The following is a 26,829-nucleotide window of genomic DNA, read 5'->3' as shown; positions in this document are numbered from 1 at the left end:
GGGAACTGCGAATGTAATGCGCCTCCGCTCTGCAGAGCTATTTATACACATCCCTGCCCTCTGATTGGAGAACCACGTCACGCCCCTTTTAATGATTGGGTTACTTAAAAAGAGCGGAATTTTCAAAGTGCCCGCCAGGATCTGCACGTTATCTCTGTAGGTAGAGAAGCCCGCTGTGTCATTGGTGGGGGAGGGGAGGTCCTCCACATCATACAATGCTCGGAGCTCTCCTTACTACCAAAGCAGAGAAGATTAATCAGAGATCTGCTAATAATCAGAGATCAGAGACTCCCTGTACAATGTAACAATTAGATCCATTGACATCGGACTGGATTCCTCCATAATACAGTGAATGGGATGACAGAAGATCCTCCTCCGATCTCACGGATCCGATGATTCCTCTGTTCGGGACTAAGAAGCAGAACGTTTGTCGCCCATCTCGGTCCATCCAGCACAATTGTGGACTAACAGGGACAGTCAGAAGGGCTGCAATGTATTGTCTATTGAAGAGCGAGATGAATTCATCGGATTAATTTTACATTTAGGAGTTTATTTGTAACAAACATTATTTTATTTATGTGTCTTATATTTTTTTTAATTCCCGCCAAGATCTGCAGGTTATCTCTGTTAGTAGAATATCCCGATCTCTCTGGGAGCTCCTTACTGCCAGATGGGAAAACATTGATAAGAAAGATGTTTATAATTCAAGATTCGAACTTCTTCTCAATGTAAGAATTGCAATCTCCGAGAGTGGACTATTTCTGTCCATAATTCGGTAAATTAAATGACATAAAGTAAAGGGGGAGGGAAATAAATCGGCCCAAAACACACACCTTATTACAATGTGTAACCCCCACTGTCCGTTCACTGTATGCACTGATGCACCTGAAATTAACCGAATGCTCTAATGAAAAAGAGAGAGGAGACAAAGATACATACATATACATTATATTGGCAAAAATATTAGGTCACCGGCCTTTCCCCGCACTTGAACTTTAATGGTCCCCCAGTCTTAGTCCATAGGGTTCAATATTGAGTTGGCCCCGCCCTTTGCAGCTATAACAGCTTCACCTCTTCTGGGAAGGCCGTCCACAAGGTTTAGGAGGGTGTCTATGGGAAGGTTGGACCATTCTTCCAGAAGCACATTTGTCAGGTCAGGCACTGATGTCGGGAGAGGAGGCCTGGCTCCCAGTCTGCGCTCTAATTCATCCCAAAGGTGTTCTATGGGGTTGAGGTCAGGACTCTGTGCAGGCCAGTCAAGTTCCTCCACCCCAAACAAGCTCATCCATCATTTTTTGGACCATACTTTTTGCACGGGTGCGCAGTCATGCTGTAACAGGAAGGGTCCATCCCCAAACTCTTCCCACAAAGTTGGGAGCATAAAATTGTCCAAAATGTCTTGGCATGTTGGTGCTTTAAAAGATCCCTTCACTGGAACTAAGGGGCCAAGCCTGAAAAACACACCATAATCCTCCCTCCACTAAACTTTACACTTGGCACAATGCAGTCAGGGAAGTACCGTTCTTCTGGCAACTTACAAACCCAGACACATCTATCAGATTGCCAGGCAGAGAATCTGGGTTACTCCAGAGAACACATCTCCACTGCTCTAGAGTCCAGTGGCGGCGTGCTTTACACCACGGCATCCAACACTTTGCATTGCACTTGGTGATGGAAGGCTTGGATGCAGCTGCTCGGCCATGGAAACCCATTCCATGAAGCTCTCTACGCACTGTGTTGTGCTAATCAGAAGGCCATAAAAAAGTTTGGAGGTCTTTAGCTACTGACTCTGCAGACAGATGGTGACTTCTGCGCACTGTACACTTCTGCATGTGCTGACCCCGCCCTGTCATGTGACGTGGCCTACCACTTGGTGGCTGCGTTGCTGTTGTTCCCAGTTGCTTCCTCTTTGTTATATTACCACCAGGGGTGGACTGACAACTCATGGCCCCCCGGGCAATAGGGGATCATGAGGCCCCTGTGTCCTTGCCCAAACTCAAAAAAGCCTATGAAAAAGGTACCAGGGGCATCTCATGGGGCCCCCCACTGACCCCGGGGCCATCGGGCAGTGTCCGAGTTTCCAAATGGTCAGTCCACCCCTGATTACCACTAACAGTTGAGTGTGGAATATTTAGTCACCAGGAAATGTCACAGATGGACTTATTGCACAGGTGGCCACCTATCACAGGACCACACTTGAATTCACTGAGCTCCTTACAGTGACCCATTCTTTCACAAATCTTAGATTGTAAGCTCTATGGAGCAGGGCCCTGCTAACCCTAATGTATTGATCTCTATCATTGCTGTATTGTCTCCCTGTATATTGTAAAGCACTAAGGAAACTATCTGTGCTATATAAATCCTGTATAATAATTCACAAATGTTTGTAGAAGCAATCTGCATGCCTAGATGTTTGATTATAGACACCTGTGGCCATGGAGGTGATTGAATCCAATTATTTGGAGGGGTGTTCCAATATCTTTGGTGTATAATTATATATAATGGTCAAAACAAGGACAATTTTTTAATCAGAGTATAGCATGACAAAAGTGAGACAAATGACAGGGATGTGTGTCAGTAATAACTGGAAGCAGATGAGCCCTAAACTAGTCCAAGTGTCCAGAAGTCCCCATCCTGACAATGTCCCCCATCCCCCTGTATACTGACAATGTCACCCATCCCCCATCAGCATCCCCCTGTATACACATCTCCAGACATGAGCCTGCTCTGTGCATAGTCCTACATATGTCATCAAACACAAAGCGAACCTGTCCCCCCCCCCATGACCCCTATAGATCTATATTCCTGGATACAATAGGATCCCCCTCAATAGGATGGGAAATACTGACTTCTGTATCGGGGAACATATACAATGCGATAGGGCGGTTTATTTTCCAGCTCCCACTAACAGACGATATTCAATGTACAAATGAGAACCTTTCCATCTTCAAGAGGGAAAACATCAGAAATTCAGGATAAGGGGAATGTTGGACTCGGATGGATTTCTTCTATCTAGAATACATCTTCAAATTTATACCTTCCAATCAGATTGTACAACAATGACCGATGTCATGACCCATGGAAGGCCGGCCATACATTCTACAACCTTCCTGCAGATTCCCCCAAACCAGGTGCCCCCTCCAATGTGTATCCAATGAGGGAGGCCCTTGTACTACAGAATGACGAATGTCCAGTATAAGTGTGACGTGTGGGGGACCTCTAGCGGCAATACAATGTGATGACAGCTCAGTGATTGGAATGGTGGGCGGCTCTTAGAAGAGCCTTTGTGTCCTTGTTGGGATGATGGGGCCCGGCGGGGGGATTACTTGGCGCTGGTGTACTTGGTGACGGCCTTGGTGCCCTCGGAGACGGCGTGCTTGGCCAGCTCTCCGGGCAGGAGGAGGCGGACGGCGGTCTGGATCTCCCGGGAGGTGATGGTGGAGCGCTTGTTGTAATGAGCCAGGCGGGAAGCTTCGCCGGCGATGCGCTCGAAGATGTCATTGACGAAGGAGTTCATGATGCTCATGGCCTTGGACGAGATGCCGGTGTCGGGGTGGACCTGCTTGAGCACCTTGTACACGTAGATGGCATAACTCTCCTTCCTAGTCTTCCTCCGCTTCTTGCCGTCCTTCTTCTGGCTCTTAGTCACGGCTTTCTTGGAGCCCTTCTTGGCCGCCGGCGCAGACTTGGCTGGTTCAGGCATGATCAGGGTTCACCACTGCTTGGCTGGCTGCGGGGAAAGTGTGCTGGAGCCGCCCTCATGTGCTGCTTTTATAGGCGGCCTATGCAAAGGAGCCTCATCCCTCCTCACTCTTCTATTGGAAGACTCAGTCATGTGATGGCGAGTGACGTCATGCTTTCATTTCTCGAGCACAGATTGGTGTAGAATGAAGTCTGACCGCTATTGGCTGTACTGAAAAGCAACCAATCCCAGCGTGTGACGTCAGAGCATGGAGTGTATAAAGGAGAGGAAGCGGCTGCTAGGGCCTATCTGTGTGTGATTCGTCACTCATCCCATCATGTCTGGTCGCGGCAAACAAGGAGGCAAGGCTCGGGCTAAGGCCAAGACCCGATCGTCCCGGGCTGGTCTGCAGTTCCCCGTCGGTCGTGTTCACCGTCTGCTCCGGAAGGGCAACTATGCCGAGCGGGTCGGGGCCGGAGCTCCCGTCTATTTGGCCGCCGTCCTGGAGTATCTGACGGCTGAGATCCTGGAGCTGGCCGGCAACGCCGCCCGAGACAACAAGAAGACCCGCATCATCCCCCGACACCTCCAGCTGGCTGTCCGCAACGACGAGGAGCTCAACAAGCTGCTGGGCGGCGTCACCATCGCCCAGGGAGGAGTCCTGCCCAACATCCAGGCCGTGCTGCTGCCCAAGAAGACCGAGAGCCACAAGGCCGCCAAGAGCAAGTAATCCCCCCACAGGATTCCCTTCTATCCGCCAACACAACGGCTCTTCTCAGAGCCCCCCACATCTCCATACAAAGGGCGGACATACGGCTTCTATGGACACGAACCCCACACTCCTCTCTATCTCCTGCTTCTATGGGAGTCTCGGGGAGAAGTCGGAGATCCTTTTGCTTATGTTGTCGCAAGATAAAATAATTTATTTATAAATATAATTTACGGTACAAAACGTTGTAAGCTATTTTTTATAGGTATAAAACATAATAGAAAATGCTTTCAGTGTGAGACTCTGGGGAAATGACATCTTATTCCAGGGACGGATCTTATCCGCCTTCCTTTGGTTGTGATGAGTTTCTCCTGAAGATCAGAGATCGTTCAATATATTAGTTATTTATCGAGTTTATATAGCGCCAAAGGGTTTGCTCAGCGCTGTACAATAGAGGGGGGGACAATACATGAAACAGAACAGTAACATCAAACCGTACACAAGGGGTAAGAGGACCCTACTCTTTCGAGCTTACAATCTAGGAGGGAGGGGGTAGAGGCACAGGAGGAAACGGCTGTGGGGGATGGAGTGGTAGGAGGAGGGAAGGGCAGTGGCTGTTAGGTGAGGGTGGGGTAGGCTTCCCTGAAGAGGTGGGTTATATATACCGAATGTATACCGAACAACGATCCCCCCGACCGAGGGAACAGATCTCATCACTTCCTTCACACATCACGTAGAAAAAAAGATGTTTTACTGTCTGAAGGAAACGTCTATAACGGTCATTGGATCAACTTTCTAATCGCTTCATTCAAATCTCCAAATATGAAATGTTTTATTTTCACTCCAATTCCTCATAATACAAAACCCGACAAAATGCAGTTTTTTGTTTGCTGATTTTTTTCTTAGAGAAGAGATCAATCAAGTCTATATATTCAATCCATACCGAACAACGATCCTCCCGACTGAGGGAACAGATCTCTTCAAACTCCCGAGTAGAGAAACGTTTTATCTGAAGGAATCGCCCAGAACTGTCCGTTGGCTCCACTTTCTACTTCAGCTTTCCCGCCCGACAATCTGCATCCATTGACCGTTTTATCCGGGAAGATCGATCAATCCTTCCATTCATTCCAGGCTCTGCGAGTTCCAGAACATCAAGTCCATTGCAATGTTTTCTTTCCCTCCCAGAATACAAAATCCGGATACATTTCTAGGGATTTCTCGTAAGGAAAACATTACTGGCTGATGAAGGAACCGCCCACAGCTGTGATTGGCTCATATTTTAAATTGCTGTCATCAAAGTTTGACCGCCGGAATTGTGTAGATCGTTACAAATATTCCGCCCGGTTATACCGCCAAATCCGAGCCGGAGAACAAAGGAGATCATCAGATGAGACATTTATCCGAGAAATATCATCGCTTTTATCCCAAGTAGATGTATTGATGAGTCTGGAGATGGATTTCCATATTTACCGAATCATGTAACACATTGTGAATACAAGTATTGTAGATTCCATGATCACATCTGTATACGATCATGTCACTGACCGATATTTGTGTGTCCCTCCTTCACACATGTAGCAGTTACAGATCCCCCCCCCCATATCACATCCAGAATATTCATAAAAACAAATGTGAAATGACTGGTAGAAATAAGGAGACTGCCAGAGAAATCCGGACAATGTATCCAGAGAGAACATATGACATGTCTGAGGAACCAAATCGGTTTCCTCCTCCAAATCAGTCACTAAAAATCATCCAAATGTTCACAAGGGTCTAAATAAATTAAATTCTCTGCAAAGGAATGAATCGCTGTGACCCCGCCCCTTTCCATCAGTCTCCCTTCAGGTCCGCTCGGAATTATAACCAGGAATGTGGGGCATCGGTATAAATGTTTGTGTTGTTTATTTCCAAGTCATATTTCTCAATATTAAATTGCTGCTAACAATAGTAACTGGTGATGATGGTTTGTGTTCTGGAATGTGAAAGATGAATGTTTCTGTGTAATCTCCGAGGAAGAAATAGAAAACCATTGAGAAGAATGAAGAGATTTCTCTCCTGGAGATGGATTTCTATTGTCATTAAAGGGATCTGAAAAGGGCGGAACGTGGAGAAAGCTTCCAAATGAATACAATTCTATTCTATGTAATGAATGGGCATGACTATTGTGTGTAAAGAATGGGTGTGACTCCGCCTCTTCCCAGAAAGGTTCCCATCAGGTCCGCTCAGGCTGTATAAAAGGAAGGCGGGCCCAGCCCTGAGCTCAGTCGGTGTTTGCAGCAGAGAAGAATCGTCATGTCTGGTCGCGGTAAAGGAGGGAAGGGTCTGGGGAAAGGCGGCGCAAAGCGCCACAGGAAGGTGCTCCGGGACAACATCCAGGGCATCACCAAGCCCGCCATCCGACGTTTGGCCCGCAGAGGGGGAGTCAAGCGCATCTCCGGCCTCATCTATGAGGAGACCCGCGGAGTGCTGAAAGTCTTCCTGGAGAATGTCATCCGCGATGCCGTCACCTACACCGAGCACGCCAAGAGGAAGACCGTCACCGCCATGGATGTCGTCTATGCTCTCAAACGGCAGGGACGCACTCTCTACGGATTCGGAGGATAAATTCTCGCAACCCCCCCCCCCCCTTCATCATCACAAAGGCCCTTCTCAGGGCCGCCCACCTTCTCATACAAAGGGCTATTGATTGATGATTTCCAGGGTTCTATCTGTGCTCCTCCTTGGGGTAGGATTGCCGATCATTCCAGTATTGGGGGGGGGGGGGGGGGGTGATGGAACCCGCTAACCGAATATCACTTATTTAGAAGCTTTGTTACAAAGAGGAAACCGATTTGGTTCTTCAGACATGTCATGTTTTCTCGATTCATTGCACATATGTATCTGGCAGTGTTATATCTGTAACAGATACAAGTCTACAATATATCGTTCTCACAGATCTGATCTAGAAATGTACAATTTCTTATAAAAATGTTTTACGTGATTCAGTAATCATCAGGATCTATTAGTGGATATTGCTGACTAATCGATAAATCTGCTTTGAATGAAAGGCGTCTCCATCAGCCATTAATGCTTTTCTTGCGAGGAAAAAAACATGTATTAGGCGTTTTTTATTAATAGTGCAGGAAGTTCAACAAAATCAATAAACTGAGAACTCCATCTTGTCGCATTTTGTGTACATTTGCAATGCTCTTATGATTTGTCTAATTGCAGAGCCTGGAATGATTGATCGATCGATTTTCCTTATCGGATTTGGAGGTAAAGAGGGCGGATTGTATAACGTTCCATAGAACTCCGGCGGGAAATTGGAATTTATTAAGCAATGACAGTTATAGGTTTTTCATTCATATAAAACACCCAAATAGTTTGGGAGGAAATGATCTGATCAGGAAGATTTTTGATAAATCATTCTATTCGTTTTCTTCCGCCCAAAACGTTAATCCTTCAGCTCTATAAAAAAATTAAACTGCCTAACGATGTTTATAATCGGCATTGCTCAGCCCTAAAACAGATAAAAAGAAACATTGTTTAATTTTGTATCTTTCTCTTTATTCATCTACAGGTCAAAGGGATGAACTTCAATCTGCAGTTGGAGTCCGTTAAAAGCAACCTGTCAAATATGTAATTTTTAATGAACTGTTCCTCTGTTTAACTTCTTATTAACTCTTAATTTACTGTAATCGGTCCTAGTTAACTCCTTTTTATCTTTCCCCATTTAATTATCTTCATGATTTTTTTTTCTTTTTTAAAACTTATTGTATTAAAAATTCTAACTTTTTTTTGTTTGCTTTGTTATTTTCACTCCTTTAAGCACTTCTCGTCCTCCCGTCTGTCTTGTACAGCAAAGTACCGGTATGCCGATGTGACTGTACCAACACAAGGGGACGCTGTGCGATCCCGGTAATCAGGACCCGGTGATCATCTGATCACAATAATGCAAAGCTGTTATGACTCAATCTTAAAACCGTTTATTGATATTTATTTGTACTCTGTATCCCAAAAGCGTTGGAGTTGCCGCCATCCATATGCAGGAAGAGAAGGAATAACGCAAATTGAACAGTGGGGGGTTTAGTATCACTTTACGGGGAAAAGGAATGTGGAGTTCTGGAATAAGTTGAACGATATCAACACATCTGCCAATTGTGTTACAGTTTCCAAAGCATATGTTGGGATGAAGCTTTCCCTGATCTGACTAAACCATCTGGGGTCTATATATGACATCATGGATACAATTGTAATTTGTTTAGAATTGTTGTTCCAAAAATGATTGTTGACTTATCAAAGGTGACCGGCCCGGACATGAGCTTCCAGAGTGTCCACACCCACATACTCTACCTCAACAGCAACATCTTCCCCAGGAGGAGCCTTGACTGAATGCACATTCCTCCATTTGTGGGCAAAAACTCAAACATCTCAAAACAATCTCCTTTTTTGGGCTCATTTTCAAACCTTAATACACTGGTGGAAAGCAAAATGCGGGATAATTCATGACAGCTGAGGGAATGCTTGAGACACACAGCCTATGAGCCTACTTATAGTAAATGTGCTGTGAGAATGTCTCAGGCATTTGTTCAGCTGTCATAAATAAACACATGTTGGTCTAATGCATTTATTTCCTATAATCATCAGCTCCATCTAGTGGCCATAAAGCAGTATTTTCCCGAATTACATCTATCAAGAAAATACCACATTGTGGCCACTAGATAGGGCTGACACAGGAAATAAACATATGTAAAATATTGGAAAATTCATGACAACTGAGTATATATGATGTGCGATAGTCTCAAGCATTTAAATAAAGAGACTCCTTTGTTAATGGGAAGGCTAGAAGTCTAACAGAGAAAAAGAGATTCAGTCCAGCAGGAAGGTTGGGATTTTAAGAGCCTTATAAAGGTTTCCATTTGATGTTGATCCTTATATTCATATTTCTATTTGGAAGGGATGGTGGGAGATTTCATCAAAAGGTTTAGAAAGACATAACCCCACCGGTTATAAGGTGGGCAAAAAGGAACAAAAAGCCCCCAACTGGACCGATGCATGGCACAATGGAGTCTTTGTAGAACACGAGGTATTCAGAATGTCCCATTCAATGCCAAGAACAAGGCAGAATCTTTGCTAGAACCTGGTGGTTCTGGATGCAGAGCGGGACAGAGGATACAGTGAAGGGAATAAGTATTTGATCCCCGGCTGATGTTGAATGTTCGCCCCTCACAAAGAAATGATCGATCTAAAAATCGAATGTTATGTGTATTGTAACACTGAGACAGAATAGCACACAGAATTGTTGCAATGATAGGTGTATTATTCTGTAAACATGTTGCTGATTTCTAGGTACAAAGAGGAAACCGATTTGGTTCTTCAGACATGTCAGATTATCTCTACCGATTCATTGTACATATTTATCTGGCGGTGTCATGATCACTTCTTATTTCTACCAGTCATTTCGTATTATCAATATTCTGAATGTGATATATATGGGGGGGGGGGTCAGTGACTGCTACATGGCTAAAAGAGAGAGAAACACACATCGGTCATTGTGACATGATCGTATACAGATCTGATAGTGAAATATACAATGTTTTATAGAAATGTTTCACACGATCCAGTAATCATCAGAGTCCATTTGTAGACATTCCTGATTAATCGATAAATCTGCTTGGAATGAAAGTGTTGGTGATTGTTCGCCGATAAATGTCTCATCTGATGATCTCCTTTGTTCTCCGTATCGGATTTGGCGGTAAGAGGGCGGATTGTCTGTGACGTCACATATAATTCCGGCGGGAGATTGGAATGTAATTACAGATGAAACAATGACAGTTATATTTTTCTTTCAGATAAAATAAATATTTTTGTATCTTTTTCGTGCAGAAATGATCTGATAATCAGAAAGTGGATGATAAAGATTGTATATAATCATTTCCCCAGAATCTCACCCTGAAAGCCTTTCTATTGTTTCTACCTTTTAGAATTGTCATTACAAACACGTGACAGCATTGTCCCGTTTTATCCCCTCCCCCTCCTTCATGTAATTTACTGAATTATGGACAGAATAGTCCACTCTCGGAGCTTCTAATTCTTTCATCAATAAGGAATTGTAATCTTTAATTAGAAACATAATTCTTATCGATGTTTCCTCATTTGGTGGTGAGGAGATCCCAGAGACCCATGGCCGATCTAACAAAGATATTGTGCCTGTCTGGGCGGAGATTGTAAAAGCTGCCGCTTTTTAAGTAAACCAATCAGAGGCGTGTGTTTACTGTCCAATCAGAGGGCAGGGATGTGTATAAATAGCTGTGCAGAGCGGAGGCGCATTACATTCGCAGTTCCCGGCAAGAGAGGAGTAGAGATGGCTCGTACCAAGCAGACCGCCCGTAAGTCTACCGGAGGGAAAGCTCCCCGCAAGCAGCTGGCCACCAAAGCCGCCCGCAAGAGCGCCCCGGCCACCGGCGGAGTGAAGAAGCCTCACCGCTACAGGCCCGGCACCGTGGCTCTCCGAGAGATCCGCCGCTACCAGAAATCCACCGAGCTGCTCATCCGCAAGCTGCCCTTCCAGCGCCTCGTCCGAGAGATCGCCCAGGACTTCAAGACCGACCTGCGCTTCCAGAGCTCCGCCGTCATGGCTCTGCAGGAGGCCGCAGAGGCGTATCTCGTCGGACTCTTCGAGGACACCAACCTCTGCGCCATCCACGCCAAGAGGGTCACCATCATGCCCAAAGACATCCAGCTGGCACGCCGCATCCGCGGAGAGAGGGCCTAGACCCCCCGCAACAGACATTCCACACAACCCACCAACCAACGGCTCTTCTCAGAGCCACCACCTCCCCCCACACAGAGCTCTACACTACCGAACTACAATGACTACAACACCCGGGAACAGGCTGCTGTTGTCAGGGAAATCTCGGCACTTCCTCCTCTCAGCCCCCCCGGGACCGCCATTCCTTTACTGGTTTTATTCATTATTAATTCGCTCATAACTAGTCATGGAATGTGAGACATACAATGAGATCCATCCGAATGGGCCCCTTCCACACGGAGATGTCACTATTGGGGGGTCCGTCATGTCCTCTATTACCTCCTCCGATACTACATCGGGGTCATCACAGATCACATCGCTCTGCCGGGGCGGCACACACGGACACACCGGGAGGATTCTTCCTTCTGCTCTCCGAGTGCCGCCCCGGCCGGTTTTCTATAGAAAATATAATTCGGGCCTGTGAAATGTATCGGGAGGGATCTCTCCTTTGGCCAAACAGTAATCATTTGTAGGATCGGAAGAATCATTGGATGACCTATAAGGAACAAGTGTACAATGTGAGGAGGATGGAGACTGGAGGAGGGAGGATGCGGCTCGTGGTCGGTGTGTGTATGGAGAGCTCTGTTGGGGGGGAGGTGGGGGGCTCTGAGAAGAGCCTTTGGGGGGTGGAGATGAAGGAGGTCGCCGCCCATTATTTCTTCTTCGGAGCGGCCTTCTTGGGCTTAGCCGCCTTCTTAGCTGCCGGCTTGGCCTTAGCGGGACTCTTGGCGCCTTTTTTCGGCTTGGCTGCAGCTTTGCTCTTCTTGGGGCTCTTGGTCACCTTCTTGGCTGCAGCCTTTGCTGGTCTCTTGGCGGCCGGCTTCTTCTTGGGGCTCTTGGCTGCGGTGGGGGCTTTGCTGGCCGCCTTCTTCTTGGGGGACTTGGCGGCCGGTTTCTTGGGGCTCTTGGCTGCGGTGGGGGCTTTGCCGGTCGCCTTCTTCTTAGGGGACTTGGCGGCCTTCTTAGCGGCCGGTTTCTTGGGCTTCGCCTTGGCGCCGTCGGGCTGCTTTTTGTTGATCTTGAACGATCCGGAGGCCCCATGGCCTTTGACCTGGACGAGGCTCCCCTTAGTCACCAGCGCCTTGAGGGCGATCTTCAGGCGGCTCTTGTTCTTGTCCACATCGTATCCTCCGGCGGACAGGACCTTCTTGAGGGCGGCCAGGGACACCCCGCTGCGCTCCTTGGAAGCGGACACGGCTTGGACCAGGAGCTCGGACACGCCGGGACCGGACGCCTTCTTGATGCCTTTCTTGGCTCCTCCTCCGGCTGACGCCTTCTTAGCCGGCTTCTTCTTGGCGGCGGCCTCCGCTGGAGGAGCGGCGGCTGGGGCGCTCTCAGTCTCCGTCATGACTCGGGAAATGTTTCCACAATAGTTCATTACAAATCACACGGCGCTCCGCCTTATATACAGACCTTCTAACACTGCGATTGGTTGACACACAACTCCACTCTGTCCTGCTATTGGTTACACAGCAGACACGCCCACTGGCTGTCATTCCAGTGTTGGAGTATATTCTCTCCCTTCATGTGTTTCCCGGTAGATATAAAACCGATTTTATTCCGAAATAGTCCAGGGAGGAGATCGGCTCCCCGGTGCACATCGGACATCGTTCTGTCACTTATCGGGGGTCACTTCCAGCTGTCAGGAGCTGCTCACGAGGCTGAACACAGAGGCTGCAAACACAACCATCCTCCGGAGTGGGGGGCCCATTCTGCCTTCTACCTGCTTGGGGGGACACATTCTACCCACAAAACAATCTGCTCCCATCCCCCACTACAATCCGCTTCACATTACACGAGGGAAGAGGGGAGATCGCCAAACATTTCCCTCTAATACACAACTCGGCTCATCTCTAGCTGACTACAAGGAGCCGGGAACAAAAACATCGGCCGATCACAGGAGATCCTTGTGTCATGTCATGGCCGACATTGGGAGACATACAAAGGGCTCCGCCCATTACAGGGTGTCAGGTGTCATGGCCTAGGTGTCATTATTGGCTCATCATCACAAATGGACATTGAGAGCCAAATCCTGCCAATGACTTGATTGCCACATTTCACTCCACAGCTCCATAGACTGCTCAGGGGGGAGGTTTGCTCGGAATCCTCGGATCTACAATAGGATTTGATGCTTTCAGTGATGGAAGTCAATCCATCACATTTGGATTCCCTGAGAGATCATTTCAGGAATAGGAAGTTTGCTGCAAATCCCATTCTTGTCTATCATGTGGGGAATGTGGAGAGGAAATGTCGGCTATTTGGAGGGGAATGAGCGGTGGGGTTCCTCTAAGACCAACACATGTCTACTGACCCTGACACTTCTTTTCTTCGTTCAGTTGTTATGATTCTAATCCGGATACAATCACCTCCCCAGATAAGGCATGGCCTAGGGGCCCTAGAAGTGACAGGGAAGACATGTACACCCCCCCACCGCCAATACCTAAAATACTTTTTTTTTTGTTTTTCATGTGGCATTGAGGGCAAAAATGAAAGTGTACAAAGTATGTGAACTACACACAAAAAAAAAAAACACGCACAAAACAAAAAAAAATAAAAAAAACTCTGTTTCGGAAAAAAAGAGGATTGCAGCGTTTTTTTTCAGCTCTCTGCGCTCCATCTTCGGTCTTTGTCCTATTTAGTGTTCTCCGGTAGAGTGAAAGTAAAGGAATATTGCCAAATGTTGAGTTGTCACCAGAATATGACCAGAAAGAGTTAAATACATCACCTGGGAGACTTCACCCCTTTGATGAATATGTCAGCTGTCATGCAACGCTCCTCTCTATCCACAAAGCACCGCTCCTCTCTATCCACAAAGCACCGCTCCTCTCTAGCCGAGACGGGCTAACCTGCATATTGGGGGGATGGGATGATTGGCTGCAATGCTCAACACTCCCATTAGGTGTCACTATATTTTACACAAGGAAGGATTTTGTTGTTACTTTAAATATGTTTCTCTTTTCTGCTCTGCTTGATACATTGTTGCAATCCATCAACATTCGATTCCCCCAGAGATCATGTCAGTAATGAGACCTTTGCTGGAAATCCTAATATTATCTCCCATGTGGTGGGTCCGGGTGTCCCCCTTTTGCTCAGACCAAGAAGAAGGGAATAGTATTATTAATATTATCTGATGATGATTGTGATTATTATTCCGGATTTATATAGAGCCAACCCTTTGTGCAGTGCTGTAAAACATATAAATGGAGACAATACAGCAACAATACAATTCAATACTTCAACGCTCCTTCAGCGTTACCTATGACACTACCACCTCCTCCTCACTCTCCCTCTCTGTTGGGGTCCCTCAGGGCTCTGTCCTCGGGCCCCTTCTCCTCTCCATCTACACCTCCTCCCTTGGCCAACTCATACACTCCCACGGCTTCAACTACCACCTCTATGCTGACGACACGCAAATCTATCTCTCGACCCCCCACCTCAGCCCCTCAGTCTCCGCCCAAATCACAAGGCTACTGAACGACATATCAGATTGGATGTCGCTCCACTTCCTTAAACTGAACCTCTCCAAAACCGAGCTCTTAGTCTTCCCCCCAGCCTGCGCACCCCCCCCCCCCACCCTGACTGCTCCATCACGTCCAACAATGCCACCATCAAGCCCGCCCCGCAAGCCAGAGTACTAGGTGTCATTCCCGAGTTCAATCTATCCTTCCTGCTCCAAGTCCATTCACTAACAAACTCGTGCAGACTCCTCCTCCGCAAAATCGCCAAAATCCACACGTTCCTAACCCCAGAAACCACTAAACAGCTCACCCACTCCCTCATCATATCACGACTTGGCTACTGCAACTCCCTCCTCACTGGCCTGCCTCGCCGCTGGCTATCCCCGCTTCAGTCCATCCTGAATACGGCTGCCAGACTCATCCACCTTACCAACTGCTCCGTTTCCGCCACCCCCTTCTGCCAATCCCTCCACTGACCTCCACCCCCCTCTGCCAATCCCTCCACTGGCTTCCACTCAGTGTCCTCCACCCCCCTCTGCCAATCCCTCCACTGGCTTCAGATTGCCCAACGGATCAAATTCAAAATCCTAACACTGACGTACAAAGCCGTCCACCATACTGCCCCGAACTACATCACCGACCTAATATCCAAGTACCACCCAACACGCACACTCCGCTCCTCACAAGACCTCCTTCTCTCCAGTTCCCTAGTCTCCATCTCCCATACCTGCCTCCAGGACTTCTCCAGAGCGTCACTCATACTCTGGAACTCCCTATCCCAATCCATCAGACTATCAACTACTCTCCTCTCGTTTAGGCACACCTTGAAAACCCACCTCTTCAGGGAAGCCTACCCCGCCCACTGCTAATTGAAAACCTCCTCCACTCCTCCTACCACTCCATCCCCCACAGCTATTTCCTCCTGTACCACTATCCCCTCCCTCCTAGATTGTAAGCTTCGAGGAGCAGAGCCCTCAAACCCCTCGTGTATTGCATTGTATTGTCATTGTACTGTCGCATGTTCTGTCTCCCATTGTAATGTACAGCGCTGAGCAAACTGTTGGCGCTTTATAAATACTGTATAATAATAATAATAATACAAGAGGGTTAGGAGGCCCTGCTCCAGGGAGCTTACAATATAGTACAGAGGGGCTGATGGGACAAAAGATAATAACTGCAAGGAATAAACTGATTGGAGAAAATAAAGAATACATCAAAAGCTTTACCTGGAAATTGCGTTGGCATACCCCCCCCCCCAAATCTTTTAAGATGTACCTCAGGTAGTATTACATTTTCATAAGCTCACAGACACCAAGACACCCCCCCCCCCCTTCCCTCTGCACACTCGGTCTTTGTAAGAAATGAATAGAATAATAGGAACAAACGGCACACTATTTAAAAAAAAAAATAAAAAAACAGTATTGGATAAAGAGGAGAAAGGGTAAAAGTTTTTTCCTGCTCCCTGTGCCCCATTAGATAGATTCACCTTCTCGTTTTCCCTGTTTACTGTTATCAGGTAGAGTGAAAGTGAAGGAATTTGCCCAGTTTTGGGTTGTCACCAGAATCCTGGGAGACTCCCGCCCTCTGAATATGTCAGTTATCATCTGCATCACAGCTCCTCTGTATCACATGTATGCCTTATGCAGTGTGTTGCTTGACACAGCCAAAGACAGAGGGGAGAATACTCTCCCTGAAAAAAAAGAAAAAACAAATGGGGGAAAAGTCCCTCCTAAATTCCGACTGGACCCTTGATCCGAGCACAGGCCTGGCAGGGAAGGAAAGGGGGGGAATTAAGCGACCTCCCCTGCATCTTACCAGGCCATGTGCCATCAGCTTTGGGGGGGGGGGGCAAGGGCCTCTTTCACAGAACCCTGGCCCGGTGGTTATGGGGGTTTGCAGCAGGCAGACAGGCTCATTAGCATCTTTAATTGAACACAAAACAACAGTTTTTGAAAAGTCTTTTAATACCCACCGCCGTATAACAGATATACTGCTACATGGCGGTACAGGTGCGCAAAATTATGTAAATATACTTTTTTTTGCATTTCCGGGTGGGGGGGGCGCATGAGGCGTGTGACCGCCCTACCCGCTCCGCTGATCGCAGCCCCGGGCGTCAATCACCTGCCTTGTTTACCAACATCCCTCCTCCCTGTCAGCTTGGGCACACTTCTCTGGATGGCTGAGCAGTGCCATCCAGAGAAGTGTGCTTTTACAGTGAAGCACCCCCCCTCCCTGCCCCTTAGAAAAAAAAAAAAATCACCTAGCACACAGTTAACCCTTTGATTGCCCCCAAATGTTAACCCCTTCCTGTCCAGTGCCATTAGTACAGTGTCAGTGGGTTTTTTTTTAGCACTGATCTCTGTATTGGTGTCATTGGGGATGTCATTGACACCAAGTCAGTTCCCCCCAGTGTTAGAATGTCCACCGCAGTACCGCTATATGTCACTGATCACCGACATTATTATTAAATAAAAAAACAAAAAAATTCCAGTATCTACACAGCCATTTGTAAACGCTATAACTTTCACGTAAAACAATTAATTTACATGTATTGGGACTTTTCTTTTTAGCAAAGACATGGCACAGAATACATTTTGGCCTACATTGATGACAAAATTTTATTTAAATTTTTTTCTTTTACTGGACATGTTGAATCGCTTCTAAGCAACCCTATAGTAGAAATGCCTCATAAATCACCTTAACCAAAAATTTGCAGATGTCTATACTCCCCAGCAAAACATCTACATTGATGAGTCCCTCATTAATTTTTCTGGCCGCCTTGCATTCAAACAATTTCTCCCCAGCAAGCGTGCCAGATATGGGGCCAAGATGTAGAGGACCTGTGAGAGAGCAACAGGATATAGCTATAAATTTTAGATTTACGAGGGAAAAGATCACATGGAGCCCCCCCCCCCCCCCCCCCTATGCCCAGACTACATGGAGAGCAGTGGCAAGATAGTTTGGGACTTGGTGTCATCCTTTTTCCATGTGGGGAACCACTTATACGTGGACAATTTTTATTCAAACGTGCCACTATTTAGACATTTGTACAACCTTGGACCAGCAACGTACTGGTACATCACTGGACTTTGAATGGTTATACCAGGATGATGCCTGCAGCTGCATGAAATTGTCCAAAATGTCTTGGTATGCTGACGACTTAAAAGTAACACTGGAACTAGGGGGCCAGGCCCAACCCCTGAAAAACAACACCCCACCATAATACCCCCTCCACCAAACATTAAACTTTGCACAATGCAGTCAGGAAAGTACCGTTCTCCTGGTTACTTCCAAACCCAGAGACGTCTAACAGATTACCACACAGAGAAGCATGATTGGTCACTCCAGAGAACACATCTTCACTGCTCTAGAGTCCAGTGGCGGCGTGCTTTACACCACTGCATCTGACATTTTGCATTGCACTTGGTGATGGAAGGCTGGGATGCAGCTGCTCGGCCATGGAAACCCATTCCATGAAGCTCTCTATGTACAGTTGTTGTACTAATCTGAAAGCCACACCAAGTTTGGAGGTCTTTAGCTATTGACTCTGCAGACAGTTGGCGACTTCTGAGCACTGTGTGCTTCAGCATGCGCTGACCCCGCCCTGTCATGTGACGTGGCCTACCACTTGGTGGATGAGTAGAAGTTGTTCCCAGTTGCTTCCACTTTGTTATAATCCCACTAACAGTTGAGCGTGGAATATTTAGTAGCCAGGAAATGTCACGGATGGACTTATTGCACAGGTGGCCACCTATCACGGGACCACACTTGAACTGAATTCACTGAGCTCCTGAGAGCGACCCATTCTTTCACAAATCTCTTAGATTGTAAACTTCAAGGAGCAGGGCCCTGCTAACCCTAATGTATTGATCTCTATCATTTCTGTATTGTCTCCCTTTATATTGTAAAGCGCTAAGGAAACTGTCTGCACTATATAAATCCTGTATAATAATTCACAAATGTTTGTAGAAGCGATCTGCATGCCTAGGTGTTTGATTATATACACCGGTGTCCATAGATTGAATCCAATGATGTGGAGGGGTGTTCCAATTATTTTGGCAATATAGTGTGTGCGTGTATAATTATATATATTGCTCAAAACAAGGAAAAGTTTTTTAAATCAGAGTATTACTTCAAGTCATTTAAACTCCTGGGATATTGATCTGGTCAGTTAAGTAGCAGAGGGGGTTGTTAATCAGTTTCAGCTGCTTTTGTGATAATGAAATTAACAGGTGCACTAGATGGGCAACAATGAGACGACCCCCAAAACAGAAATGGTTTTACAGGTGGAGGCTACTGACATCATTTCTGACTGTTTGTCACTAGTTTTGCACTTGGCTAGGGTCAGTGTCACTACTGACATGAGGACATGGCATGAAGAGATACCTGGACCCTACAGAGGTTGCACAGGCAGTCCAACTCCTCTAGGATGGCACATCAATACGTGTCAATGAAGAAAAGCCTGCATTTTTTTCTTAAAAATGCTCCATCAGCACTAGGACTCAAGAAACCTCCTGCAAATTGTTAACAAGATGTTATGCTACATCGGGTAGGTTAAAGAGGTGCTTCCCCCAGACGTCAGACCTATGTTGGTGCTGTGAATCAGCCGAGGGCTCCCTGTTAGATATTTGGTGGCAATGCCCAAGGCTTATGCCATTGTGGGACAACATTCTCGGTTGACATACTCTATTACTGAGACTGCATTAAACTTAACCCCCAAATGTTGTCTCCTCCATATCTCTGAGTGTTCTTTGAAGTCGTACAAGCAATCTTTGGTATGGCACCTTTTGAATGTGGCCAAGTCCCTAATCCCCAGGCATTGGAAGACCTCTCAGGCCCCATCGATTCTGACTGGATAAGAGAGGTTAACGTCAATCAGGAGTTGGAAAGGACATTGACTATGACCGATGACATGGTTGCCAGATTCCACAAACTATGGTCCAATTGGTATGCTTTCACTTTCTCAGAAACATATAGAGGGCTAATGGGTGATTAACACTTTTCAAGGTGCGTATCATGCTGGTGGATACTTGACTCCGCTTGTGGAATTAGATCTGTTCTTATGACTGCTGTTCTCTTTCTTTCTCTGCCAAATCTCCTTCCTCTATTCATGCACGTTATTATGTCAGATTTGAGGTTTGTACTTGCAATTTATAAACGTTTAAATCTGTGAATTCCTCAGGTAGAACAATGATCTGATTGTATCCACCACAATACACCCCTAATCCCCATGTATAAAAATAACTATTCTCATATTTTTGATCAGAAATACATCAAATATATCCCTAGGAATGTTAAAAAGAAACAATATTCCACCCATAATCCCCATGTTGAAAATAAATCTATTCTCATACTCTTATCAGAACGGGGTCAAATGTGTTCCTAAACGTGTTTAAACATATTACACTCATAATCCTAATATAGAAAAATAACTATACTCATTCTTAGGAGAAAATTCAAATATGCTCCTTGAAGTGTGTATCTGCAATCATTCATCCATGATACCCATGTTGAAGAAAAAAAAAATAGTATTCTCATATTATGAAAAAGGTCAAATGCATGTTTACCATGATATCCCCCCATAATCCCAGATATAAAAGCAATGTTAGCCATATATTTAAAAAGGTGAAATATAATGTGTAGGTGATGTGTGACCATTATATTCCTCCCATAATCCCCATGCGGATCCATAATAACCACATTATCAGAAATGCATTAATTTTTTGCTTGGCATTTGCACTTTGTAATCTTTATAAAGTTTTAGTAAAACGGTTGAAATGTCGTGTTTTCCACATCTGCGTACTATATGAAATCAGTAAATCTGTTCCTAGTAATATATGGAGTAATGTTTCCATGATTTCTGTATAATTTCCTATGATGCCATGTTACAGCCGCACATATATCAGTCAGTGAAGAGTTAAACATTCGCCTCTACTACGTGTAACAATGTATCAAGCAGAGCAGAAAAGAGAAAAGAAAATCCTTCCCGTCTATGTGTGTAATATAGTGACACCTAATGGGAGTGTTGAGCATTGCAGCCAATCCTCCCATCCCCCCAATGTGCAGGTTAGTCCGTCCCTAGAACGAATGTCCAGTGTAAGTGTGACGTGTGGGGGACCTCTAGCGGCAATACAATGTGATGACAGCTCAGTGATTGGAATGGTGGGCGGCTCTTAGAAGAGCCTTTGTGTCCTTGTTGGGATGATGGGGCCCCGGGGGCGGGGGGATTACTTGGCGCTGGTGTACTTGGTGACGGCCTTGGTGCCCTCGGAGACGGCGTGCTTGGCCAGCTCTCCGGGCAGGAGGAGGCGGACGGCGGTCTGGATCTCCCGGGAGGTGATGGTGGAGCGCTTGTTGTAATGAGCCAGGCGGGAAGCTTCGCCGGCGATGCGCTCGAAGATGTCATTGACGAAGGAGTTCATGATGCTCATGGCCTTGGACGAGATGCCGGTGTCGGGGTGGACCTGCTTGAGCACCTTGTACACGTAGATGGCATAACTCTCCTTCCTAGTCTTCCTCCGCTTCTTGCCGTCCTTCTTCTGGGTCTTAGTCACGGCTTTCTTGGAGCCCTTCTTGGGCGCCGGCGCAGACTTGGCTGGTTCAGGCATGATCAGGGTTCACCACTGCTTGGCTGGCTGCGGGGAAAGTGTGCTGGAGCCGCCCTCATGTGCTGCTTTTATAGGCGGCCTATGCAAAGGAGCCTCATCCCTCCTCACTCTTCTATTGGAAGACTCAGTCATGTGATGGCGAGTGACGTCATGCTTTCATTTCTCGAGCACAGATTGGTGTAGAATGAAGTCTGACCGCTATTGGCTGTACTGAAAAGCAACCAATCCCAGCGTGTGACGTCAGAGCATGGAGTGTATAAAGGAGAGGAAGCGGCTGCTGGGGCCTATCTGTGTGTGATTCGTCACTCATCCCATCATGTCTGGTCGCGGTAAACAAGGAGGCAAGGCTCGGGCTAAGGCCAAGACCCGATCGTCCCGGGCCGGTCTGCAGTTCCCTGTCGGTCGTGTTCACCGTCTGCTCCGGAAGGGCAACTATGCCGAGCGGGTCGGGGCCGGAGCTCCCGTCTATCTGGCCGCCGTCCTGGAGTATCTGACGGCTGAGATCCTGGAGCTGGCCGGCAACGCCGCCCGAGACAACAAGAAGACCCGCATCATCCCCCGACACCTCCAGCTGGCTGTCCGCAACGACGAGGAGCTCAACAAGCTGCTGGGTGGCGTCACCATCGCCCAGGGAGGAGTCCTGCCCAACATCCAGGCCGTGCTGCTGCCCAAGAAGACCGAGAGCCACAAGGCCGCCAAGAGCAAGTAATCCCCCCACAGGATTCCCTTCTATCCGCCAACACAACGGCTCTTCTCAGAGCCCCCCACATCTCCATACAAAGGGCGGACATACGGCTTCTATGGACACCAATCCCACACTCCTCTCTATCTCCCGCTTCTATGGGATTCTCGGGGTCTGGGGGGGTGGAGGAGGAAAGTCGGCGACTTCTTCCCTCCGTCCTGCTCTGTAGATCTCGGATTAGTAAAGGACGTTCTGGGATGGAAGCTGTCACGTGTTTGTAATGACAATTCGAAAAGGTGGAAATCCTTCCCGCCGTCCGGACAGTAAGTCTCCTCTGCTTCTCCATAGGAAGAGGTTTGGACGCCGGGAAGGATTTCTATGTTGAACTTTCTGGGGAGAAAGTGATCTCTCGGCGCCCCGGGATTGGGCGGGTTATTTGTAGCTGATAACCGGTTTTCATATCCGAAATCTAAACGGTAAAATATAGAAAAGCATTTCATTGACATCAAAAATCTTCCGGATCAGATCATTTCCTCCCACATTGTCTTATTTGAATAAAAATCTGTCATGGCTTCAATTGTCTAATACATTCCAATTTCCCGCCGGAGTTCTATGGACCGTTACAGACGATCTGCGTCCATTGACCGTTTTATCCGGGAAGATCGATCAATCCTTCCATTCGAAATGTTTTATTTGTACTCAAAACCCGACACGATGTAGAACTTCCTGCACTAGGAATAGAGATCTCCGAATACTTGTTTATACTTCTCGTAAGAAATGCATTACTGGCTGATGGAGACAACGCCCACAGCTGTGATTGGCTCAGATTTCAAATTCTGCCTCCGGAATTGTATCCATCGTTCCAGAGAAACCTTCAGCCCGATTATACCGCCAAATCCGAGCCGGAGAACAAAGGAGATCATCAGATGAGACATCCGAGAAATATCATCGCTTTCATTCCAGACAGTTGTATTGATTAATCAGGGATGTCTACAGATGGATGTCGGGGATTACCGAGTCATGTCAATCCTTGTTCTGTTATCTCTGTCCCCAGGATCCTCTATATCCAATGTGTTTGCGGACTAACAAACAATGACTAGAAATGGATTCTGATGATTACTTTCATATATTGTCTTCTCAGAATCCAGGATTCCCCTCCCCCCGCAACATACAGAACATGAGTGACATCATACATGTCATAGATCTCTACCTTTCTATATGATGAGAAATAAAGTATCGTACGATTCTATCAGATCTGTATACGATCCTGTCCTTCCTTTTAACAATTACAGACCCCCCCCCCCCCCCATATATCACATCCAGTATATTGAAATATCTTGTAAAAATCGGTAATCATGACACCGCCAGATAAATATGTACAATGAATCGATAGAGGAAATATTACATATCTAGAGAATCAAATCGGTTTCTCTGTAAGAACATCCATGAACCCTTTCATTATTCGGGGCTCAGATCGGTCACAAACATAAGCGCATCGCGATCACCGACATGTTTATTTTACTCTAACGTTACAATGCAAAATCCGGCATTCCGAACCGGATCCATCCCGATTACCGATCACACACTATGCAATCAGGTGATTGGACAGATTCATGATTGGAATTGCAGAACTATATCCATGACGTCATCCTGTTATATAGAATGACTGACGGATAGTTCCATCATCCCCATCACTGGAATGAGCGGCAATCCTCCCCCCAGGAGGAGCAGAGAGAACCCTGGAGATGATCAATCAATAGCCCTTTGTATGAGAAGGTGGGCGGCCCTGAGAAGGGCCTTTGTGACGATGAAGGGGGGGGGGGGGTTGTGAGGATTTATCCTCCGAACCCGTAGAGGGTGCGTCCCTGCCGTTTGAGAGCATAGACGACATCCATGGCGGTGACGGTCTTCCTCTTGGCGTGCTCGGTGTAGGTGACGGCATCGCGGATGACATTCTCCAGGAAGACTTTCAGCACTCCGCGGGTCTCCTCATAGATGAGGCCGGAGATGCGCTTGACTCCCCCTCTGCGGGCCAAACGTCGGATGGCGGGTTTGGTGATGCCCTGGATGTTGTCCCGGAGCACCTTCCTGTGGCGCTTGGCGCCGCCTTTCCCCAGACCCTTCCCTCCTTTACCGCGACCAGACATGACGATTCTTCTCTGCTGCAAACACCGACTGAGCTCTGAGCTGGGCCCGCCTTCCTTTTATACAGCCTGAGCGGACCTGATGGGAACCTTCCTGGGAAGAGGCGGAGTCACACCCATTCTTTATACACAATACAATTGGATTCATTTGGAAGCTTTCTCCACGTTCCGCCCTTTTCAGATTCCTTAATGACAATAGAAATCCATCTCCAGGAGACAAATCTCTTCATTCTTCTCAATGGTTTTCTATTTCTTCCTCGGAGATTACACAGAAACATTCATCTTTCACATTTCAGAACACAAACCATCATCACCAGTTACTATTGTTAGCAGCAATTTAATATTGAGAAATATGACTTGGAAATAAACAACACAAACATTTATATCGATACCCCACGTTACTGGGTATAATTCTGTGCGGACCTGAAGGGAGACTGATGGAAAGGGGCGGGGTCACAGCCATTCATTCCTCTGCAGAGAATTTCATTGATTTAACAGGTCAGTCTCTGCAATGTCCAGTCTCAGTATGTACAGAACACAAGCAGGTCAGTCTCTGCAATGTCAAACCGCACAGACACAGAGCGCACTGTCACACCACGCCATCATTGGTGTCAGTGGGAGGAATAGTGTCCCATCATTGGTATCAGTGGGAGGAATAGTGCCCCGTCATTGGTGTCAGTGGGAGGAATAGTGCCCCATCATTGGTGTCAGTGGGAGGAATAGTGCCCCGTCATTGGTGTCAGTGGGAGGAATAGTGCCCCGTCATTGGTGTCAGTGGGAGGAATAGTGCCCCGTCATTGGTATCAGTGGGAGGAATAGTGCCCCGTCATTGGTATCAGTGGGAGGAATAGTGCCCCGTCATTGGTGTCAGTGGGAGGAATAGTGCCCCGTCATTGGTGTCAGTGGGAGGAATAGTGCCCCGTCATTGCTGTCAGTGGGAGGAATAGTGACCCGTCATTGCTGTCAGTGGGAGGAATAGTGACCCGTCATTAGTGTCAGTGGGGGGAATAGTGCCCCAACATTGGTGTCAGTAGGAGGAATAGTGCCCTAACATTGGTGTCAGTAGGAGGAATAGCACCCCATCGTTGCTGTCAGTGGCTGGAATTCTAATAGGAAGAGATGAAGCTTAAAGAGAAAGGGATGGAGTTTCCAGATGAAGGGGTGGATCTTAAACAGGAAAAGGTGGGGCAACTTTAGATGAGGGGGGTGCCTGATTTTAGTCTTGCCTAGGGCAGCACAAAATCAAAATACACCACTGGTCACAGGTGCTCCAATCCCCTCCATGGACACAGGTGTATACAATCAGCCCCTAGGCATGCAGACTGCTTCTACAAACATTGGTGAAAGAATGGGTCGCTCTCAGGAGCTCAGTGACACCAAGCGTGGTCCCGTGATAGCTGGCCACCTGTGCAATAAGTCCATCCGTGACATTTCCTGGCTACTAAATATTCCACGCTCAGCTGTCAGTGGCCGGGCTTTTTTTTCTCAGAGAATAGGTGCAGGAACTCCCCCTTCTGAGTCACTTCTTGTCTCCACCCCCTACCCATCTCCCAGTACCTCCCCTTTCAGAGAATACAGATCCGTGTATCATTCTGTGGTGTCAGGTCATTTGTATGGAATTTTTTAATGATAACAAGAAAAGCAGTAAGTTAGATCCCCCGCAGCCAGCAGCAGAAGCCCCCCCCCCCCAGCAACAACAACAGATTTCTCAGCAGCCGGAATCAAATTCTCAAGCAGCCAGAAAACAATAGACTTCTCTGTGACGGGCACGGCGTCAGACCCCAGCCCTTCTCACCAACTTGTGACCGAAGGACTAGCCAATCTAAAACCGCGCTGTCACTTGCGTAACAATGCCACGCCCAACTGCACCCTGCACAAAGATTTTCCAGCTCACTGGACCACAATCTATGTGCCACAGCCTGAGAGCGATTGTTACCGGGTCAGGTTAATTATGCAATTAACCCTTCACACTGCCACCACCTCCTTTTTGTACAGAGAAAGAGGAAACTCACCAATGTTGCAGTAACACTATGATGTTTGAATAATAGTCTGTATACCACTGTCACCGCAGGCAGATGTATGCAGAAGTTTAAAACACACAGTAGCGCTCTTCAGAGACAGGGATTCTTAGTTTGCATTAAAGAGCTTTAGAAGCAGTTCAACACTTTTCAGAAAATAGGATTTATTACTAAAAAGGCCAAAATGGTGCAATAAAAATATTTACAGAAAAATAGGTAGCATATATATATATATAAATAAAGAGAACATTAACACAGCAGAGAGATAACAGAAAGAAGTTTAGGGAGGTAGAATACTTGCCAGAGTCCTGGTCTAAGCAAATTCAAGGTCCAGAACAAAAGGGTTCTGTTTCTCCCAAAGTTGGTTCTTGATGTTAAAAGGGAGAATCTCTTCATCTCCAGGCCTGATAGCCTGTTTTCTAGTCCCCCAGCAGGGGTTGTCTGCTGAAGCCAAGGGCCAATCGTCTCGTTTGGGGAGGGGGTTTAGGCGGAGACCCCAGCTGTGACCCAAATCTCTCCCCAAGTACTCACCATGGTTAATAACCTTCCATAGGTACATGTAGCATCCTATCCACTGGTAGGATAATATGCAGAATCATCTGCTGAACGTCCAGACTACAGATATGATATATCTACCTGTGACGGTTAAGGAGATATCGCTTTCTGCTCTCGGGTAGACGTTATCTAGGGGTGTAAGGGATCAGGTGACTCACATTAAACTGACCTATCTGAATATAT

The 26,829-nt window shown here is 46.9% G+C and overlaps 8 protein-coding genes across 8 annotated transcripts; 4 read left to right on the top strand and 4 right to left on the bottom strand.

The window, feature by feature from the left end:
* Positions 1–2,766: 2,766 nt before the first annotated feature.
* LOC149427487 (histone H2B 1.1-like) lies at positions 2,767–3,727 on the bottom strand. The gene has a single exon (XM_089667978.1). It carries the CDS (start codon positions 3,701–3,703, stop codon positions 3,323–3,325), a length of 381 nt encoding a protein of 126 aa, XP_089524104.1. The 5' UTR covers positions 3,704–3,727; the 3' UTR covers positions 2,767–3,322.
* Positions 3,728–4,008: 281 nt separating this feature from the next.
* Positions 4,009–4,470, top strand: LOC149427486 (histone H2A type 2-B). The gene has a single exon (XM_089667981.1). The coding sequence runs from the start codon at positions 4,020–4,022 to the stop codon at positions 4,410–4,412; it is 393 nt and encodes a 130-aa protein (XP_089524107.1). The 5' UTR covers positions 4,009–4,019; the 3' UTR covers positions 4,413–4,470.
* A 2,213-nt stretch (positions 4,471–6,683) lies between these two features.
* LOC149427485 (histone H4) lies at positions 6,684–6,995 on the top strand. Its single transcript, XM_089667977.1, has one exon. It carries the CDS (start codon positions 6,684–6,686, stop codon positions 6,993–6,995), a length of 312 nt encoding a protein of 103 aa, XP_089524103.1.
* A 3,739-nt stretch (positions 6,996–10,734) lies between these two features.
* Positions 10,735–11,171, top strand: LOC149427484 (histone H3). Its single transcript, XM_089667984.1, has one exon. The coding sequence runs from the start codon at positions 10,735–10,737 to the stop codon at positions 11,143–11,145; it is 411 nt and encodes a 136-aa protein (XP_089524110.1). The 3' UTR covers positions 11,146–11,171.
* A 607-nt stretch (positions 11,172–11,778) lies between these two features.
* On the bottom strand, positions 11,779–12,536 carry LOC149427483 (uncharacterized). Its single transcript, XM_089667979.1, has one exon. The coding sequence runs from the start codon at positions 12,527–12,529 to the stop codon at positions 11,834–11,836; it is 696 nt and encodes a 231-aa protein (XP_089524105.1). The 5' UTR covers positions 12,530–12,536; the 3' UTR covers positions 11,779–11,833.
* An 8,266-nt stretch (positions 12,537–20,802) lies between these two features.
* On the bottom strand, positions 20,803–21,297 carry LOC149427482 (histone H2B 1.1). The gene has a single exon (XM_089667982.1). It carries the CDS (start codon positions 21,245–21,247, stop codon positions 20,867–20,869), a length of 381 nt encoding a protein of 126 aa, XP_089524108.1. The 5' UTR covers positions 21,248–21,297; the 3' UTR covers positions 20,803–20,866.
* Positions 21,298–21,556: 259 nt separating this feature from the next.
* On the top strand, positions 21,557–22,014 carry LOC149427481 (histone H2A type 2-B). Its single transcript, XM_089667976.1, has one exon. It carries the CDS (start codon positions 21,564–21,566, stop codon positions 21,954–21,956), a length of 393 nt encoding a protein of 130 aa, XP_089524102.1. The 5' UTR covers positions 21,557–21,563; the 3' UTR covers positions 21,957–22,014.
* A 1,750-nt stretch (positions 22,015–23,764) lies between these two features.
* On the bottom strand, positions 23,765–24,092 carry LOC149427480 (histone H4). Its single transcript, XM_089667974.1, has one exon. It carries the CDS (start codon positions 24,074–24,076, stop codon positions 23,765–23,767), a length of 312 nt encoding a protein of 103 aa, XP_089524100.1. The 5' UTR covers positions 24,077–24,092.
* Between the last annotated feature and the right edge of the window lie 2,737 nt (positions 24,093–26,829).

The sequence above is a fragment of the Staurois parvus genome, unplaced genomic scaffold (genome assembly GCF_062004578.1).
Source record: "Staurois parvus isolate SC_StPar_1 unplaced genomic scaffold, SC_StPar_1.0 ptg003721l, whole genome shotgun sequence".
Taxonomy (NCBI): Eukaryota; Metazoa; Chordata; class Amphibia; order Anura; family Ranidae; genus Staurois; species Staurois parvus.
Note: the sequence above shows the minus strand (reverse complement) of the source record. Positions and strands in the feature narration are given on the sequence as shown.

Coding starts and splice junctions, on each gene's coding strand:
- LOC149427487 (XM_089667978.1), bottom strand. CDS start 3,703: ATGCCTGAACCAGCCAAGTCTGCGCCGGCGGCCAAGAAGGGCTCCAAG.
- LOC149427486 (XM_089667981.1), top strand. CDS start 4,020: ATGTCTGGTCGCGGCAAACAAGGAGGCAAGGCTCGGGCTAAGGCCAAG.
- LOC149427485 (XM_089667977.1), top strand. CDS start 6,684: ATGTCTGGTCGCGGTAAAGGAGGGAAGGGTCTGGGGAAAGGCGGCGCA.
- LOC149427484 (XM_089667984.1), top strand. CDS start 10,735: ATGGCTCGTACCAAGCAGACCGCCCGTAAGTCTACCGGAGGGAAAGCT.
- LOC149427483 (XM_089667979.1), bottom strand. CDS start 12,529: ATGACGGAGACTGAGAGCGCCCCAGCCGCCGCTCCTCCAGCGGAGGCC.
- LOC149427482 (XM_089667982.1), bottom strand. CDS start 21,247: ATGCCTGAACCAGCCAAGTCTGCGCCGGCGCCCAAGAAGGGCTCCAAG.
- LOC149427481 (XM_089667976.1), top strand. CDS start 21,564: ATGTCTGGTCGCGGTAAACAAGGAGGCAAGGCTCGGGCTAAGGCCAAG.
- LOC149427480 (XM_089667974.1), bottom strand. CDS start 24,076: ATGTCTGGTCGCGGTAAAGGAGGGAAGGGTCTGGGGAAAGGCGGCGCC.